Here is a 16,587-nt window from a genome sequence, read left to right as displayed (position 1 = left end):
TAAAAAGTGGCATCTCCCTCTTCCCTCTCAAATAAATGGCATCAAGGTCCTCCGTGCCAGAAAATTTCTCTTGCTATCGTGTTGACTCGCACGTTAGCGTTAACTGAGAAAGATAAATGAGTAATTTAGGGAACCAAATCAAACTCTGTAGGAGCAAATAATTGGTCATGAACCAAAATGCAAAACAATAACACAGAGTCATCGTCGCGTGTCTCTCAAATGAGATGTTCTGAGTAAATAAAAGTGACAAAGTCTCACCAGGTAATTAAACGAAGGCGACAAACACCACAGATCAAGAAATACTACTAAGGTGGCCTGCCTTGACACTTAGTAACCACAGGCGACCTTTGGGAAATGCATCGGGGTTAAATGCCCTGACAATTGCTGAGATCCTGTCGACCTGGGCGACTGGCCCTCCGCAGCCTGGGAGGCGGCGGCGCACTAGGCCCGCACTCTGGGCCCCGAGGAGAAGCTAGAAGCCGCTCTCGGCGCTCGGGGCCTGGAGAATCGCGGGGCCAGGCCTCCCGAGGCCGGACGCCAGCTGGGCAGGTACCCACTCAGAGAAAGACCTGGCGGAGGTGAGCCCACCCTACCCCCGCCTCCCGGTGCCGCCCGTGCGCGTCGCAGGCCCCAGAACCGAAGCTAAGCCACGTCGAGGTGGCGGTGGGCCCCTGAGGGCAGCTCCGGGCCCCTCGCCGCGGTCCCGCTAATCACGCCGCCTCCGCGGTCACCGTGCAGCCGGGCGAGCGCCAGGCGCCTTAGAAGCGGCTGCTCCGCCTCGGGAAGCGAAACGCCGGGCCGGTGTCCCCTTCCCGCAGCCCATGCAGGGACCAGCCGACGAAGGTGGGAGAGCTCGGCGCCCAAGCGGGACCTACGGGCCCTCTCAGGGACTAGGGGACGCCCGGAGCTTTGTTACCCCTCGTAGCGGGGAGTGATCACGACGCAGTTCTTCCTAGGCGACGTGAATTCAACCTCTGTAAGGATGCTCCCGGCATTGCGTGCCAACAGGAAAAGAAAGAAGAATTATTTCAATGGGGGAGGGGCGGACGGGGAGGAGTGGGAAGAAATGTACAGGAAAAAAAAATCCCATCCCAGCAAATCTCTTTTGGTGGAGATTTCACTTTAAAAGCTGGAAAAAAAAATTATTCCACTGCTTTTAATTGAAGTAAACAAAGTGCAACAAATCCTAACTCAAATATGATTGCAGTGAGATTAGGGTCTAATTGCTTAGGGTTCAGGTGGAATCTGCGGGCTAAATCCTACAGGGCCAATCTGAATTTCACAATCATTCTGTCAAAAGGAGAGCGATGAGAGCCCACACGCTTCCTAACAAGTCATTTTTAACAGTTACAAGCTTCGCACAAAGACCACACAGGGCGTCTAAGAGATGCAAATCTAATCCCTGGTCATTCTGCAGGCCTTCAACAAAGATGTGCTAAACCCTAATAGAAAAGAAATCAGTTCTCTGTCACCAGCCCCTGGTAAAATCTATTAGAGAATGGACAGAGCCGCATCTACAGCAGTGGCTGCAAAGGTTAAGGACAAGTACAAATAAGAAGGACCCAGTTTTGTTTTCCGTGTGAAATATCGGGAGAAGCTAACCCCAAATGAGTGACGGGATTCGATTCGTGGCTTCGCATTCATTTGAATGCTAGAAAAATAATCATCATCATCACGCAACATTAAGACTTTTGAAGACTCCCTTTCCTGAATTTAGGAGAGATGAAACAAATTCTCCCCCAAAAGTTGAAAATCTATGCCTCCGAAATCATCGAAGAATATTAACGGGAGACGGAGGGCAAGCGCGCGAGTCGAAGAGAGAGGACTTGGGCGTTTGGAACTGGCTGGATGACTTCGCGCCGAGGCGCGTGGTTTTTCCTGGGAGAAGCCCGGACGGCGTAGCGGTGGCCAGGGGTGGTGGATGTGGGGCTCGTGGTGCGGCCGCCCCTGGCCGCTGGGCCGAAAGGCCGGCGCCAGAGCGGGTAGTCTGGACAGCCGCCCTCCCGCTCCGACGAACCAGCGTTTGGCCCAGGTCGCTCTCCCCGACCTCACCCGCCAGCTCCGGAGCCTTGGCAGGGGGCCTGTAGCCTCACAGGCAGGCAGCGTCTAAAATGTGCCCTTCTATAGTCATCAACCAGATGAGGTCCTCACTAACACAGTGTCATGCCGGGGTATTAAAAGGGTTAATGTGCTGCAGCTAAAACGTATCACAGTGTGTGAGATCCTTAAAAAAGGAGAGATCCGGGGATCCAGGTCCCACTGAGGAGCCTCCAAGCGGGCTGAGTGGATGACGGGTCGTGGAAGGTTAGGGTAGGGTTGGCAGATTCCCTTCTCCTCCTCGCGAGGCAGAGTCCCCGGCGGCGGGACAGGCCAGGCATCTTGACGCGCAGCAGTCGCGGGGCTCAGAGGCTGCGAACTCCCCGGGAGCCGGCTGGCCGGAGGCACGGTCAGGGAGCGCACCCGGCTCGGGGAGGACTCGCCCGTCAGAGGACGTGACCCGACAGGGTCTCGGGGAACCGGTCGCCCTTTTAGGACCCGCCTTGAGCCCTGGGAAGCATCTCAGAACCCGAAGGTGAGGGCTGCGGGGCCAGCTCAACTCCGAGTCCCAGCGGAATCGCCCTGCCATTTTCTCAAGCAGCTGGGGCTCCCTCCACGTGTCACCTCCCTCGAGGCCGCATCCGCAGGGACGAAAGGGGGCGCTGTCGAACTGCCGGGGTCAGGAAAGACCAAGAGGCTGTCCTTTTTCCAAAGTCCCTTCCTCAATTGCAGGGAGGATGGGGTGGGGGCACTAGTGTGAAAGAAAGAATTTTTGTCTGTTTCCAAGGAAGTTTCCAGAAGTTACTGTTTCTTCTCCTGGTGGCTTCACCCTCTGTTCCCCAGGTTCCCCGAATTTGTTCCTCTTCAGGGTGCAGAGCTCTGAGTTGGCCAGGCTGAAAGAGTAGGCTGGAGTTTGGCAGGCTAAGTCCAGTCTCTAGCCCCTTGGCTCCGTCGCCCCTTAATTTGCTCTGGCAGAAAGTCCCTATTCTTAAGGTCTGGCATGAGGGAAGGAAAGGGTTGCTAGATTTGCCTCTCATCTCAGAGACAGACCACCACACACATCTGCTTCCTCCTCATCCGTTCTATGCCTGGCCAGGCGTATGCCTCAGGTCAGGGCTTTATTCATTCCTCCTATCCACTGACATTAATTGAATTTCTCTGTGCTGCTGCTTCTCTTTCCTTCGTCATTTTTCTTGCTAGTCCTCTGATAGGGCTGACCTTGGCAGTTCTCTGGTCTTCTTACCCCCCAACTGGCCTCCCATATGGGCCTTATTGGCTTTCACTCTGTATAGCTTAGTGCATCCACTTTATCTGCTTTTCCTGTTAGTACTAACATTAGGAAAATGATACCGAATTGCCCGCAAATACTGCAGCTATGAAGGTGGAATTAGATAAGAAAGCAGGTAAAACACAGGTATTGAAATGAAGAAATGGAAAGTGAGGAGGATGAGGACACTAATGAAAAATAGATAATAAAGTCACATCAGGCTATAAAAACAAGAATATGATGCTCCTGCAGGTGACCTTTGGGTCCCAACAAGGGTCTTTCACATTTGTCTTGGGAGACAGGGAGGGGGCTCTCTGAGGAAGACAGGCTGAGATTTCTTCTCCCTGACTGGGATTGTGTCTGAAGACTTGGGGTAGCTATCCTGAACCTGTGTATCTTTGGTTCTCAGGGAAGTCTAGGAGAGTGGGAAGGAATCAGCACAAATCAACCACCACTCGTAGAAATAACTGTGTAGTCACCATGTCTCCATTGGGTGGTCAGGTGTCTGAAACTTCCTGCCCTGGGAGCCTGCTTGCTCTGGCTCTCTGCTGCTCTGGGGTACCTTCCTGTGCACCTCCCTCTGTCTTCCCAGCCAAACCTAGACTGGAGCCCTGTCATCAGGTGGGTGAGCTAGCTCCCCTTCACCCTAGCAGAGTGGGTCCTATGGTTCCAGCCTCACCTTCACCTCCTGCCAGTTGTAGGAGTTCTGTCCTCCCAGTCTGCAGAAATCCTATTTCTGCAGACTGGGAGGACAGAACTCCTACAACTGACAGGAGGTGATAGAAATATCCTGTTATAGGATACCTGCCCTGCCCTGCCCTGCCTCATCAGTTCAGGATGGATTAGTGTCTCAGGACCACTCTTGCTTATCCAAAGAAGGGGTTCTAGAGAGGAAAAATATTTAGAGTTTACAGCTGGTGTGTGTGTGTGCGTGTGTATTGTGTGTGTGTATGTGTGTGTGTGTACGTAAAGGATATCTTTAGATCTTTGTGGTTTCTATAATTTGACATCTGTTTAAAGAACACTGGGGCTTTTAGGACAAATTTTTGCAGAAAATTGAGCAAGCCAGTAGGATCCCTGCAGAATTCTCCCCAACCCCCTCATACCCACCCCTTCTGTCTTTTGGTTCTTCTGAGATCTTCCCAGAGGCAAAAATGCTTTGCAAGAACGTCTAAAAACCCTACGCCTGCCTAAAGAGGCACGACTTGAGATTAGTAAATTATCCTCCTTGTAAACAAAAACGGAATGGGCATTAAGCATATACTATGATTAGATTGAGTTTCAGCCTACTAGAAAGTTCGTTAGATGTTGCTATCTGGGGAAAGACGAAATCTCTCTTTTCCCTAGGAAAACTCATCAGGGAAACAGCAGCAGTTTGATTTTGTTTATTTGTTCAAAGAAAGATTGTGTTTTAAGATCGTTTTAAAAATTCCTTCAGGTTAGGGTTTGGATCACCGTCGTGAAATCAGTGAACTAGTATCTACATATTCTGAGGTTGAAATTCACGAGAAATTTCTACTGATCTGCGCAACAGACTTCTTGGTATGGTCTCCAGAAGGGGTTGGGGCCGGGTGGGCAGGCGGCGCGCAGCCGAGGGTGTTCCGGAAGGGGAACCGGATGAAAAATCAGTGGCTGGCCTGAGGGTTAGGGGGATGAGGTAGGGTGGGATCTAGTAATGCGGCTTTGGACTGGGGTTGGTGGGGAGGCCGAGGGCTGTGGGAAGTGTCCGCGGCCGCGGGAAGGGGGAGGTCGCGGACAGCTGCTTCTCTTGATCCTGGAAAACAAAACTTTCTACGACGAGAGACCAGCAAATAGCTCAAGATTTCCAGTACCCACACCTCTAGCTGAGACCCCTGACAACCATCTTGAAACTGCGGGGCCACGTGGGGCCCTCAGGTCTTTGGCGGTGCAACTGGGAGGCCGCGGAGCCGGCCCCTGGGTTTTAGTCGCAGCTCTGCGCCCCCTCCGGAAGACGCCCTGCTGGCCCCCGCCACACCCGGGCAGGGCTTCACAGCTCCAAACGGCGAATTTTAGCCTGGGCAACCTCTTCTGGCGGCCCTTCCTTTAAAAACAAGTTTGAATTTTCCATCATATTTCGTACCCGCGAACTTTCCCCTAAATGACTTAACCAGAGCCGAGAAGGACAAACAAGGTTTCTCTCTCACCTTCCCCGCCGGTACTCCCCTCGCCCCCAACCATGGAGTCTTGATTTTCTAAGCAATTAAGTTAGATATTAAACAGGAATATTCTACTCAAAATCCATCGGGACTAAAGACTGATGCACAAGGTCTGAGGCTTGAAGAAAATATTTAGTGCTTGCCTGCAGAGTCTGTCACCCATCATCTGCTCGGAAAGCGCTCTGTATCTTTCAGCGTGTCCGGCTCTTATGATTGCAAATGGCCCTGTTTTCAAATGGAAATAAGACTTGCAAACTGATTATGTGTATTGAATCGGAATCACTCCCTAGATCCTCTTGTTTAAAATGTATTGAAAAAAGGATGAAGGCTGCAGACCTCTGTAACCAGCTCCCTCTCTTCTCAGGGAGGTCGATCTATTTTGCAACTTTTTGCCATTTGAGCATGTTTCAGCTGGATAATTACGTTACTATTGTGTTACTGGCCCAATGTAAAGACTTGGTACACACACTGCCTCCCAGCAGGCTTCCCTGCCCTCCCCACTAGCATCACTCCTGAAACATGACACACACACCACGCAATTGCTACAACACTTTGACCCAAAGACCAGCTATAACCAGCCCTACTCAGCAGTCACAAACACCAGCAGAATCCCACGCACTTTCACCAGGCACAGTTGTTCCTACCCCTCCTCCCTTCCTTTCCAGTCCCCTCAGTCCCCTCTCCTTTCCTCTCCTATCTTGTCTTACCAAGGAAGCAGAATCACATACACACAAGCCCCCAGCTTCCTCAGATGCCCAAACAACAAAATCTAAGTATTTAGCCATGTCAAGAATTTTCAACAACTAATTTTGAATTGGTGTGGCATTGAAGTTGTTTATACGGAAAAGTTAATATCAACCGTTAGGGATGCATGAAGGTACTTGTGTACTACTATAGATCTCAAAGATTTTCTCTTTCCCCCCATGCAGTGCTAGATGCTCTGGGTGGGTTGACTTTTTGTTAAATATTTCCAAAGGTTATCTTGTTTTGTTTCAGTATAAAACCAATGTGGCGTGCAGAAAGATATCTGAGTTTCACCTATGGTGCGAGTTGTAGGTATGATACATTGCTGCACTTCCAAAATTCACCATACCAGGCCTCAGCAGTCCTGCCAAGGAGCAGTAAGCAACATTTCAGTTAATATTGCGGGTTGGTGAGAAGAAACGAACTAGCTACAACTTCTCATGCCTGGAAATGGGGATGTGTGCTCTGTGTATGCTTGTGGTGCAAGGGTTGCAGTTCTCCCTGAAGCACACTCAGAAGGGAAAGAAGAAGCCGTCATGCCCAGCTCCCTTCCCCTCCCTTAGTTCCCACCCAGAAAACTGTGCCTTGCAGACCTTGAGGCACCGTCGAGTGGCCAAGCAGGGAAACAGGTTTAATCCTCTGAGGCTTCAGAGTCTCCTCCGAAAGACCCTGTGACCCTTAGTCTGTTTAGAAACCTGGTGCTCTGGGGGCACCTGTGGGGACCCTAACTCTGTGGGGGTTCTCTCTGTACGTAGGCATAGCTAGATGTACTAAGCCATTGACCTGTTTTCCCAGGTTAGAACGGAGCAAGCAGCTAGCTCAGAGGCACCAGTTCTCAGTCCTCTTCGTGTCATTACGGTAATTCCCAGGTTTACGACTGCGCGCGCGCACTCACTCATGTGTGTTCGGGGAGATCAGGCAAATCGGTAGCACGCAGACCAAATAAACCCTTGTTTTCCTAGAGCTTGGACACCTTCAAGCAGCAGTATTGGGTGGGATAATACTAGGCAATTTAGAGACCCTGCCTTTCTCTATGATTTTCCACAGAATGGCTCCAGGGCATAGCGACTGGGGAAGGGTATCCAACGACACTTCTCATAACCTGACATTACTTCTGTAGAAATGACATTATCAACAATCACCCCCAAACCCTAGAAATGCAATGTTTAACACTGCACCAACAGCTTAGTGTTACTGACAATTCTACCTAGCAATCAAAGACAGGATTCCTGGAAATGTATGAAATGAGGGGGCAGAGGAGGAAAAGTTGTCTTTTTCTTGTTGTTGGACTACACTGAGACCTGCCCTCTTCCACTATTCTGTGAAGGCCAGAATAGGAAGGAGTGCTTGCTACAAATAAGTAGCAGAAACATTTTCACTTGTTTTTGTTAACTGGAAATAGTAACAATTGGTTTATATTAACGATTGTTATTAATGGATAATGTACATGCAGCAAATCACAATTTTTGTTATAGATTGCTTCAAGAAGTCATCTGCAGCTGTGTGTCTTAGGCAAAAAAAAATCATTTTCTTTAAGAATACATTTTAATATTTCTCCTGAGCATAATCAGGTCTCTAGTTTTACTTGAAGATTAATTAACATTCCAATCTGAGTTGGTGAAACTAAAGAAAGTTTTTGTTTACTTGATTTTTCAAAGGGAAACTTGGTTTCATGTGACATCTTAATTGAAGTAATTAATGCATTCAACTTTCTGGAATCTAACAGGTTCTCTGAGATCCCCTACTAAGAGAATCCTTTATTAAAATTTTTCTTTTTAAATATATTATAAAATAGACATTTAAAATAGGTATATGTGTGTATTTACTTCTGTAATACATACACGGACAAATGTTCACATGCAACCACTCATTCCTACCTACAGAGTGGGCAAAATCAGACGTCACCACTGTATTGGAGGAAAGCGTCCTCTTTAATAAGGCCTATTTTCTACAATTTTTAAAATGTTTATTTCCATTTCAAGCAGAGCACTAATAGTGATCAATTATATTGCAGTATTCTGCACATAACTAAAAAAGAAATAAAACAGAAAAATGGATTTAAACCTCACCCTTTTCAAATTTTTGTTACAATTCGTAATAAAACGACAATACATGTTTAGGAAGCAGAGTCCAAATGGGAAACATCATCAAATGAGTAGCCTGTGGCCCTTCTTAGATGCCCTCCAAGTAGGGCATTAGGTCACTGTCAGAGGGAAATGCAGCCAGCCACTTCAGCTATGGCTTCAGATGAGGCAAAAGCTGTGCTGTCAAGTTGCTGAGCCTGCTCCTCCTCTGTACTTTTGAGAATCATCAGGAAATGTTCAAAAACGTGGGGGAAGAAGCATGCAGATCCTGGCCCTCCCCTTCAATAAAACTCAGTCTTTCCTTTACTCTCACCCATATCCAATTCTTCCGGCCACTTGGGTGGACAAGCTCACCAGAGAGAGTGGCTGGGAATAGGACACTCCTTTCAGAAGCTACTGGCCAAAGAGGCACCAGAAAACTTTCTGTACTCCAAGTTGAGGCAAAAGCCCAAATTGGGCCCAGGAGAGGGTGGCCTGAAGCTGCAAGAATACAATTGCACAACCACAAACACATCAGCCAAGAAGTCAGAGAATGCCAGAGAAAGGGGGTGTCCAGCCTCTCCCAATAGAAACCAGGCTGAGCAAGGAAAACATTCAGCCTCATCTCTCCCAATACTCATGTCTCACTTTCCTTTCATTCTTAAAGAAAGCAGCATTTGAAACAAACAAGTCAGCAAACCATGTCTAAGAGCCATTTCATCTCAGATTCACATTTCCCAACAGGCTTTCTAGTTCTCCACAAATAATATCCCTGCTCACTCTGCTTTCCCCCTCTAATAATTGGGGGGAAGGGAGGAGCGATGTCTAGAGAGACTGGAGACATTCGATCAGAATTCAAGGCAGCTTCTCACAACTCTCTTGTTTATAGAAAATGAGTGTCTGCCCGGCTTGCTTTTAGTTCAGGAAAAGGGTCAGTCTTTATCAGCACAGTTCACACAGATCCTGGACTTTTTTTTTTTTCTTATCTTAAATTGACTCGCTTTTAAGATAAAGATATAATAGAGAAAGCATTGACCTTACCTGGTCCCTAATGAGTTGGAAGTCAGAAAACCCCCGCTCTCATTTCCTCTTATCTCAGGTCGCCTGGGAAGAGACTCGCGCTACCTTTTGTGCACTCGCCCCTGGAGATAGACCCTCACCGACGCCTATACGGCGGTGAGCGTCCTGGAAGAGTGTGCGGCCTCTAAAGTCTGAGAATTCTTCGCTGGGGTCTCAAAATCGGAGACCTCACTCCAATACCTCGGCCTAGCCCAGCTTCAGGGTGATTTAAAATCCCTTGAAAGGCTCCCGAGCAAGTCTGGCTCTTTGAAAGGCCAATCCCTAGCAATGGGGGAAAAAAGCTGCCTCCTGCGAGGTCCTTGGACTGGAGTGCGAGGGCCTCCCCCGCCTCCAGGAGTAAGTGCCCTGAGCGTTTCTCGCGGAATCCGCTGAGACTTGGCTCTGATTTCAGTCGGGGGGCCTCAAGCTACTTCCCACCAGGACACCCCCTCTTCCAGAGCCGCTGCCCCGGCTGCTGAGGCATTCCCTATCCCCAGCCGCCTCCTGGCCTTGAGGACTCCAGCTGTACCCGCTTGTGCCCCTGTTGGGGGTGGCGGCAGCCCGGGCGCCCTTCCCCCGCTCAGAGCATCTCTGTCTCGCTCTTCTCGCCTCCCCCAAACCCGGCCCATTTCCAGGCCCCGCCAGCTGAGAGAGCTGCTTTCCTGCTTCTCCGACCTACAGCTCCGGGTTCCCAGGCTGAGGCGGGGGCGGGGAGCCGCTTTGGGATGCTAAACATCAAACAAGCCAAGCCTGGGGTTTCAGGCCCCGAAGCCACTAGAGCCTCTCTCCAGGGCTCTCGAGAAAGTCCTCGTGTTTACGTGGCGGGGTGGAGGGTGAGGGAGAGAAGGAAGGGGGGGATGCTGTCTGCAAAATCTCCCCCACTCTCCGCAGCCGGCGGTGCTTGGGATGGGTGGGGTGCTTAGGCCGGGGCGCTCAGCTTCTCCCCAATCTTGGGGCGAACTGTGCTGCCCCCACACGTGGGGAAGCTTCCGGCTCTTCCGGCACTTCAGCGCCAGTGGCGTCCCCAGAAGACTGATTTCTCCCTCAGGGGAGGCCAGAACTGACCCGGGCCAGAGATACTAGAGACCTAGGATAGGTCCACTCCAGGAGAAGACACTCTTGACTCCGCAGAGGCTGACCAGGATGTGGGGGTGTCCCCAGGCTGCGGTCTTTGGCTGCGCGGAGCGAACACCTATTTCCTTATCAAGACGCTTTGGACTGCGTTTCAGAGCAGCTTCCTGCAGCCACAACGACCTCCCGGGCCGGAGCGGTAGCTGGTTGGCCCTGCGCGCTGGATGGAGTGAAACGGCCAAGGCCTTGTTTGTCTCGGTCCAATCTGTAGACCGGCTGAATTCACCTTTCCCCAGAACAAGTAAACAGACTTCAAACTAAGCTGGCTCTAGACGGCAGGAGAAGAATGAATTTGATAGAAACTTCATCCACTGCAAGAGTACCACAGCTCAGTAAAACTGTGACCCTCAGAAATCAGCTCCGGGCCAGGATGGGGAGTGGGGTTTGGGGTGGGTGGCAGCTGTCTGGGTCATTTGTCAGGCACACCCGCCTTGTCCCACACAGGCTTGTGCTGGGCATGCGGCGTGTTGAGCGTTGAGGGGAAGCTCCCACTCCCACAGAAATGGGACCTTAGAGTCAAACGTTTTCCTGGCCAGAGCTTGGTGACTCGACCACCTATACATTCTGTCCCAGGCTGCTGCTGCCCATTCTAACACAAATGTTAAAACTTTACACATTTTTTGCTCGTTTTCCAAAATGTGAGAGCTGCTGAGATTTACCCCAACTAGCACACTCCCTAGAGCCAATCAACCATTCTTCCGAATCTCTCAGTCTCTTCTGGATATTGGAAACTGTACCTCAGCAGCCAGAATCCGAGGCGGAAGCCCGCCTTGGTCCCCAATTCTAAGGAACCCAGGAAGTCAACAGAGGATTGCTGGTGCAGAACAAGGCCCCGGGCTAGGTGACTTCCGTTACAAGTTCCTGGGGAATGAGAGTGGAAGTCAGGAAGAGCGAGATGGAGTCGGAATGAAATGAAGAGAGAAAGAAAAGACGGGAGAGACAAGAAAGGAAAAAGTTGAAGTTCTAGGTGAGAAGTGAGTACATGATAAATATGAATCAATACCCCAAAATCAAACACTTTCAGGCCTCTAAAAAAGTGTTGGGAGGGGCATTTGTCCACAGCCCACTCTGTCACCTTTCCTCCTTGGTTTATCAGAGTGTGACTCTTAAGGGGGCGACAGCCCATCTAGGGACTATGCTTTCTCTCTGTCCACAACCACTACTTCCTCCTCCCCGCCCTGGGGGCAACACTGAGTTCCCCAACAGCCACATCTGGGGCACCAAAGACCAAGAAATAAGAGGTAGGAAGAAAAGTCCAAGATGATTTTTTTTTTTTTTTTTTTTTTTTGCTGGGGGCGAGGAGGTTCGGGGAGAGGAGGAGAGTTGGGAACAGGGGGGAAAAAATCATTACTACAAAGATTTAGGATCCCACAGATGGAAACCGATGTGAATAAGAGCAAAAAGCCCAGCTCCCCATGTCCTGTAGTAGTGGAGTCGGGAGGGTGTCTCCAGGTCAGCTGCCCAGTCAGACACCTCTCTAGGCTGGAGAGACCTTAAGAAGAGAAGATCTGCGGCCAGTCCTGCGCGGGGACGGCCGTTTTCTAGTAGAAATGAAATCTGGTAACGACTTTCCGACACTTTCGAAAACAACCGCCCATCGAATTCTAATTCCGACAAGGCTCAGCTGCGGATTAGAAATAAAAGATTGATGTTGAAATCTACAGGGGCGATCTGCTCAGTAATAACGATTGTCATTCGGGGTTATTTAAAATGTCCTGGCGGACTTTCTTAAAACGTTGGCTTAGCTGTGTAAGACCACAGTGGATACATCTGAGGTTTCAAAAAACAGAAGCCTGTCTCTGAAAACTAGTCCTTTGGTCTAGTTCTATTCCTTTCTGCCTTTCCCTCCTGGTGGAAGTAGTTTATCTTTTCTCCTCTTTATTGCTGTGTCCCAGAACTGCTCAAGGTTTGGTTCTACTCAATTCGGAAGCAGAGAAAAGCTCCCTCTTTGCATGGGGCAAAGACTGGAGTCAGGCCTCCTTAGCTGATTCAGGATCCTTTGAGTCCCCAAACAATTCCAATCTCATCAGGCTAATCATGAGCCGCCCCATTAAAAAATGCCATTTAAAGCCAAATCAAAACCAAACAAAAGGTGGGTTTTTAATCAGAAAAGGAATCTTTTTAATTTGTATAATTTATTAGAAGCTTCTTAGGAACTATATTTAAGCCAGATATCTACATAAGTTACAACAGAAAAAGACGCTGCAAATTCCAAACTGCCAAATAATATACACAGATTTATCAGCGCCCACAAAAAATATAATGGGCTGGGGATCGGGACTGGGTTGTTTTTTTTGTTTGTTTGTTTTTTTGTTTTTTTTTTTTAACAACAAAATGTACAGATTACTAAAAACTAGTTTAGTCCAACGTCGACAGCGTTTAACAGCTACAAGTTCACATCAAACATAAAACAGTTTTAGCCAGGGCCCTCAGGCTGAGCCTGGGCAGTCAGAGCTTGCTGAGAGGGGGTATTTCCTTTGTGTCAGTGACAAGTGGGTTCTGTAGAAGAGTCTTTCCTCTCCCCAGGCCCTGTCTCCCCTTCGAAAGAAATCCTGGTATTTACAAGCGAGTCCACTTTGCTGGCACAGTGTACCCAGAGTGAAGTTTGAGATCTTTAGAGTCCAGAGCCACCTCAGCATAGAGCCCTCTCCAAACTCTGCCCCGCCTGGGTGTGGAAAACCCATTTGAACCATCTAAAAGACACGCCCAAAGCTGTTTTGTTATGTCCTTCTCTGTTTAAAGGCTCCTTAAAGAATTGGATTCGCTTGGTTGTTTTTATTTTCTTAAAAAAAAAAATCCCACAAATTTTAGAAAAAAAAAAAAAAAAGGAAAGACGTCCAGCAGTTTGGCCTTTGTGTTTTTTTCCCCTTGGTCTAAACGGGACAGGTTCTTAAGAAAAGTCGAAGCACATGGAGCGGCGGGTGGTTGGTGTGTGTGGCGGGCAGGAGGGGAAGCGGTGAGGCAGTGGGCTGGGCTGGGATCGGCCCAGCGTCCTCTCACCAGGTCCGACCATATAGCAAGGTGGAGCAGGACATGGTGCCGTAGTCCGAGCCCGAAGAGTTCAGGTGAGACAGGCTGGAGACCTGGCCCTGCAGCGCCGCGGGGCTGGCGGCGTGGTGCGCCAGGTCCGGCGACTGGCCCGCGCTACCCGGCTGGTGGCCCGGGTGTGCACCCAAGCCGGGGCCACCGCTGCCCACTGAGATCGCTGCCGCCGCCGCCTGCGCGGCCTGCGCCTGCTGCTGCGCCTGCTGTTGCGCGTGGCCTTGCAGGCTGGCTGCGCCAGTAGCAGGGGCGCCCGCCTGGCAGGGTTTGCCGTCTTTCACCAGGACCGGCACCGCAACGCGGCGCGGCGACTGCTGCTGTGCTTGCTGCTGCTGTGGGCATCCGGCGCCTCCTCCGCCACCGCCGCTGTCCTGCTGCAGTTGCTGCTGTGCCGCCTTGTCCTTGGCTTGGCGCTTCATCTTGTAGCGGTGGTTCTGAAACCAGATTTTGACCTGCGTCGGTGTCAGGTGAATCATGCTGGCCAGGTGCTCACGCTCCGGCGCCGACAGGTACTTTTGCTGCTTGAAGCGTCGCTCCAGCTCGTACACCTGCGCCTGGGAGAAGAGCACCCGGCGCTTCCGGCGCGGTGCGCTTGGCAGCGGGGCCATGTTCTTGCTCACGTCCCCCAGCGAGCCCAGGCCGCCCATGCCGCTCATGTTCATGCCGCTCGCCGGGCCCATGAAGCGCGAGACTGCAAGCGACAAACGCACAGCGTTGGCCGGGGCCGGGCCGGGCCAAGCCACTTCTGCCTTCCGCGCCCTTGGCCGGCCAGGCCCGGCCCCGACGGCGCCCTCCTCACCTAGGCCGCCTCAGCCCTGAGAGGCCCAGCCGCGGGGATCGCCAGCGCTTGCCCGGGCGGTGCCGTCGAGGGGTTGACTGGAGAGCTTCCTCCTCAACCCCAGCTACCTCCCTCAGTCTCAGTGCTCCACCCAAAAGCACTGTGAAGAAAGGTCGCTCCAGTTCCTTTCGTGCCCAATCCAGGCTGGAGTCGCGGGGTTAACGGGCCACCGGCGGCCAACGGGGCCCAGGCCAGGAGCTGGGGTCCGACGGTAGACCCTAACTTTGGGAGCTTAGGAAAGGAGGTGTTTCGAAAGCTAGGGACCCCCAGACGCTTTGCCTCTCGCCCTTCTCTCCTGTCAGCCCCAGTGTGGACGCTTGCTCTATCCATTTAGATCCCTCTCTAGGGCTGCTCACCCTCCCAGTTGCCTAGACCGGAGAGAGGCCGGCCCCGCGCCTGAGCGCGTCCCAGCACGACAGCCTCCCGCCCCGCCAGGCCGCGTCTCTCGGCGTCCTGCTTGCCCCGACTTCCTAAGTTAGAGGGGAGACTCGGTGGGCACTCTGAGATCTCGCGCGCGGAGCAGAGCTGCCAGTTGGCCACATCTGGGAGACGCCGAATACCAGCACTTGCCTGCGGGACCGCAGCGCTACTAAGTGTCTCTTCTTGGACCCCTCAGCCCAGCACCGGGAAGAATCCCCAGCTCCCGCGCCCGACTCCCTGGCGCCGCTGCCCGGCCGCCCACCCTGATGCCCAGCGCACAGCAGGCAGGCGCCGCGCCTTCCGGGCGGCTCACCCCGCACCTCCCGCGCTCAGCCCGCGGCCCCACAGCGGGACGGCCTCACTTACTGGCGGGGAAGCGCGGGTCTGGGTTGGCACCGTACCATCCAGGGCCCGAGGCGGTGTTCCGCATGGTGTCCTGGTACGGCGGCAGCTCGCTCATGTTGCCCAGGTTGCCGTTGCAGTAGCCCCCCACGGCGGAGTGCGAGAGCTGGGGCACCCCCGCCGCCGTCATGTGGTAGGCGGCGGTGACGGCGCCGTGGTGCCCCACGGCGTGTTGCTGCATGGCCGCGGCCGGCGGTGCCGCCTGGCCCTGCCTGTAAGCCGCCAGCGGAGCCCCAAGGCCGCCGCCCTCCATGCCCACTTTCTTGTAGCTTTCCTCCAGGGGACTCAAGATGTCAGACACTGAGAACGGAGTCGTGTGCTTTGGACTCATCGACATGATTCGGCGGCGGCTGGAGGAGGAAGGAAGAGGAGGAAAAAAAAGGGAGAGGGGGAAGGCGAAGCCTCGCTGCTTTTTTTTTTCTCCCTTTGCCAAATATTCTGGTGTTACCTTAACGCCGATCTTGTTGGATGTACACGTAACCGAGTGGACCGAGTCCGCCTTAATTGGCTTGAGTGGAGGCTCGGGGGCTGCCTCGCGTTTGTTTTAGCCCGGCGCCAGGTTTTAGGCAGCCACCAGAGGCGGGGCGTAAGCGCTAAAGCAACAAGACAATAGAAGCCTACATCTTGCCCGAGATAATTAGCTTACATGCTGATGACAAGGTAAACACCTTTAAGTTTCACTTGTCAGGATTTTTAGGTGAGAGAGAAAGAGAGAGAGAGAGAGAGAGAGAGAGAGAGAGAGAGAGAGAGAGAGAGAGGCAGAGACGCGACCTAAAGCATTTCTTTCCCCCTCCCCCAATACCCCCACCTCCATATTTTGTGGGGTGCGGGCGGCGCGCAGGAGAAGGCGGGGGAGGGAAAGGAGGAGGAAACCGAGAGAAGGGAGGGCAAGAAGTGAGGTGGGGAGTAGCCAAGGAGGGATGATGGTGAGGAAGGAAGGTGAATGCTGCTTTGCAACCAACTTGCTGAGTTAGAAAGTGAACCACTTTCCAGTTCGGTCGGGGTTCCCCAGGCGGAGACAGGTGTTTAGAGGGAGGGGGCCAAGGGACCGGGTAGGGGTTTCACCTGAGCCTGCTGGGGCTGCTCCTCCCTCCCGCCGCGGCCTCCCAGCCCTGCGCCTTCCCACTGCCTCCGGACCACATCGAGCTTCGCGGCGCCGAGCCCCAGTCGCCACCAAATGAGCTCGCGAGTCTGGGGACGAACCCTGGGGCCGCACTGTTGGCTGCGTGTCTGTCAGTCTGTCTGCCGCTTCTGCCGCCGTCAGAGGGACACCTCTGCTCCCCGCCCCCTTTCCCCCTACCCGAGAGAAAATCCCAGCGGGCGGAGGGGGCGCTGAGCAGGGGATCCGCTACTGCGGAGAGGTTGTCCCAGATCCCCGCGTCCTCCTCCCCTCAGCTCAGGGTCTTC

The 16,587-nt window shown here is 52.3% G+C and overlaps 1 protein-coding gene across 2 annotated transcripts; it reads right to left on the bottom strand.

Moving 5' to 3' along the window:
- Nucleotides 1-13,325: 13,325 nt before the first annotated feature.
- NKX2-1 (NK2 homeobox 1) lies at nt 13,326-16,322 on the bottom strand. 2 transcript variants are annotated; one of them, XM_006913468.1, is made up of 4 exons: nt 16,246-16,321; nt 15,629-15,773; nt 15,145-15,530; nt 13,326-14,211 (listed from the first exon to the last, which is right to left on the bottom strand). In XM_006913468.1, the coding sequence occupies exons 3-4, from the start codon at nt 15,515-15,517 to the stop codon at nt 13,475-13,477; spliced, it is 1,110 nt and encodes a 369-aa protein (XP_006913530.1). In that variant the 5' UTR covers nt 15,518-15,530; nt 15,629-15,773; nt 16,246-16,321; the 3' UTR covers nt 13,326-13,474. The 2 variants fall into 2 exon arrangements, with proteins under 2 accessions (XP_006913530.1, XP_006913529.1); XM_006913467.1 differs by lacking the exon at nt 15,629-15,773 and having other exon boundaries at nt 16,246-16,322.
- Nucleotides 16,323-16,587: the final 265 nt, after the last annotated feature.

Source organism: Pteropus alecto, unplaced genomic scaffold, assembly GCF_000325575.1.
Source record: "Pteropus alecto unplaced genomic scaffold, ASM32557v1 scaffold104, whole genome shotgun sequence".
Lineage (NCBI taxonomy): Eukaryota > Metazoa > Chordata > Mammalia > Chiroptera > Pteropodidae > Pteropus > Pteropus alecto.
This window is presented reverse-complemented; position numbering and strand designations above follow the sequence as displayed.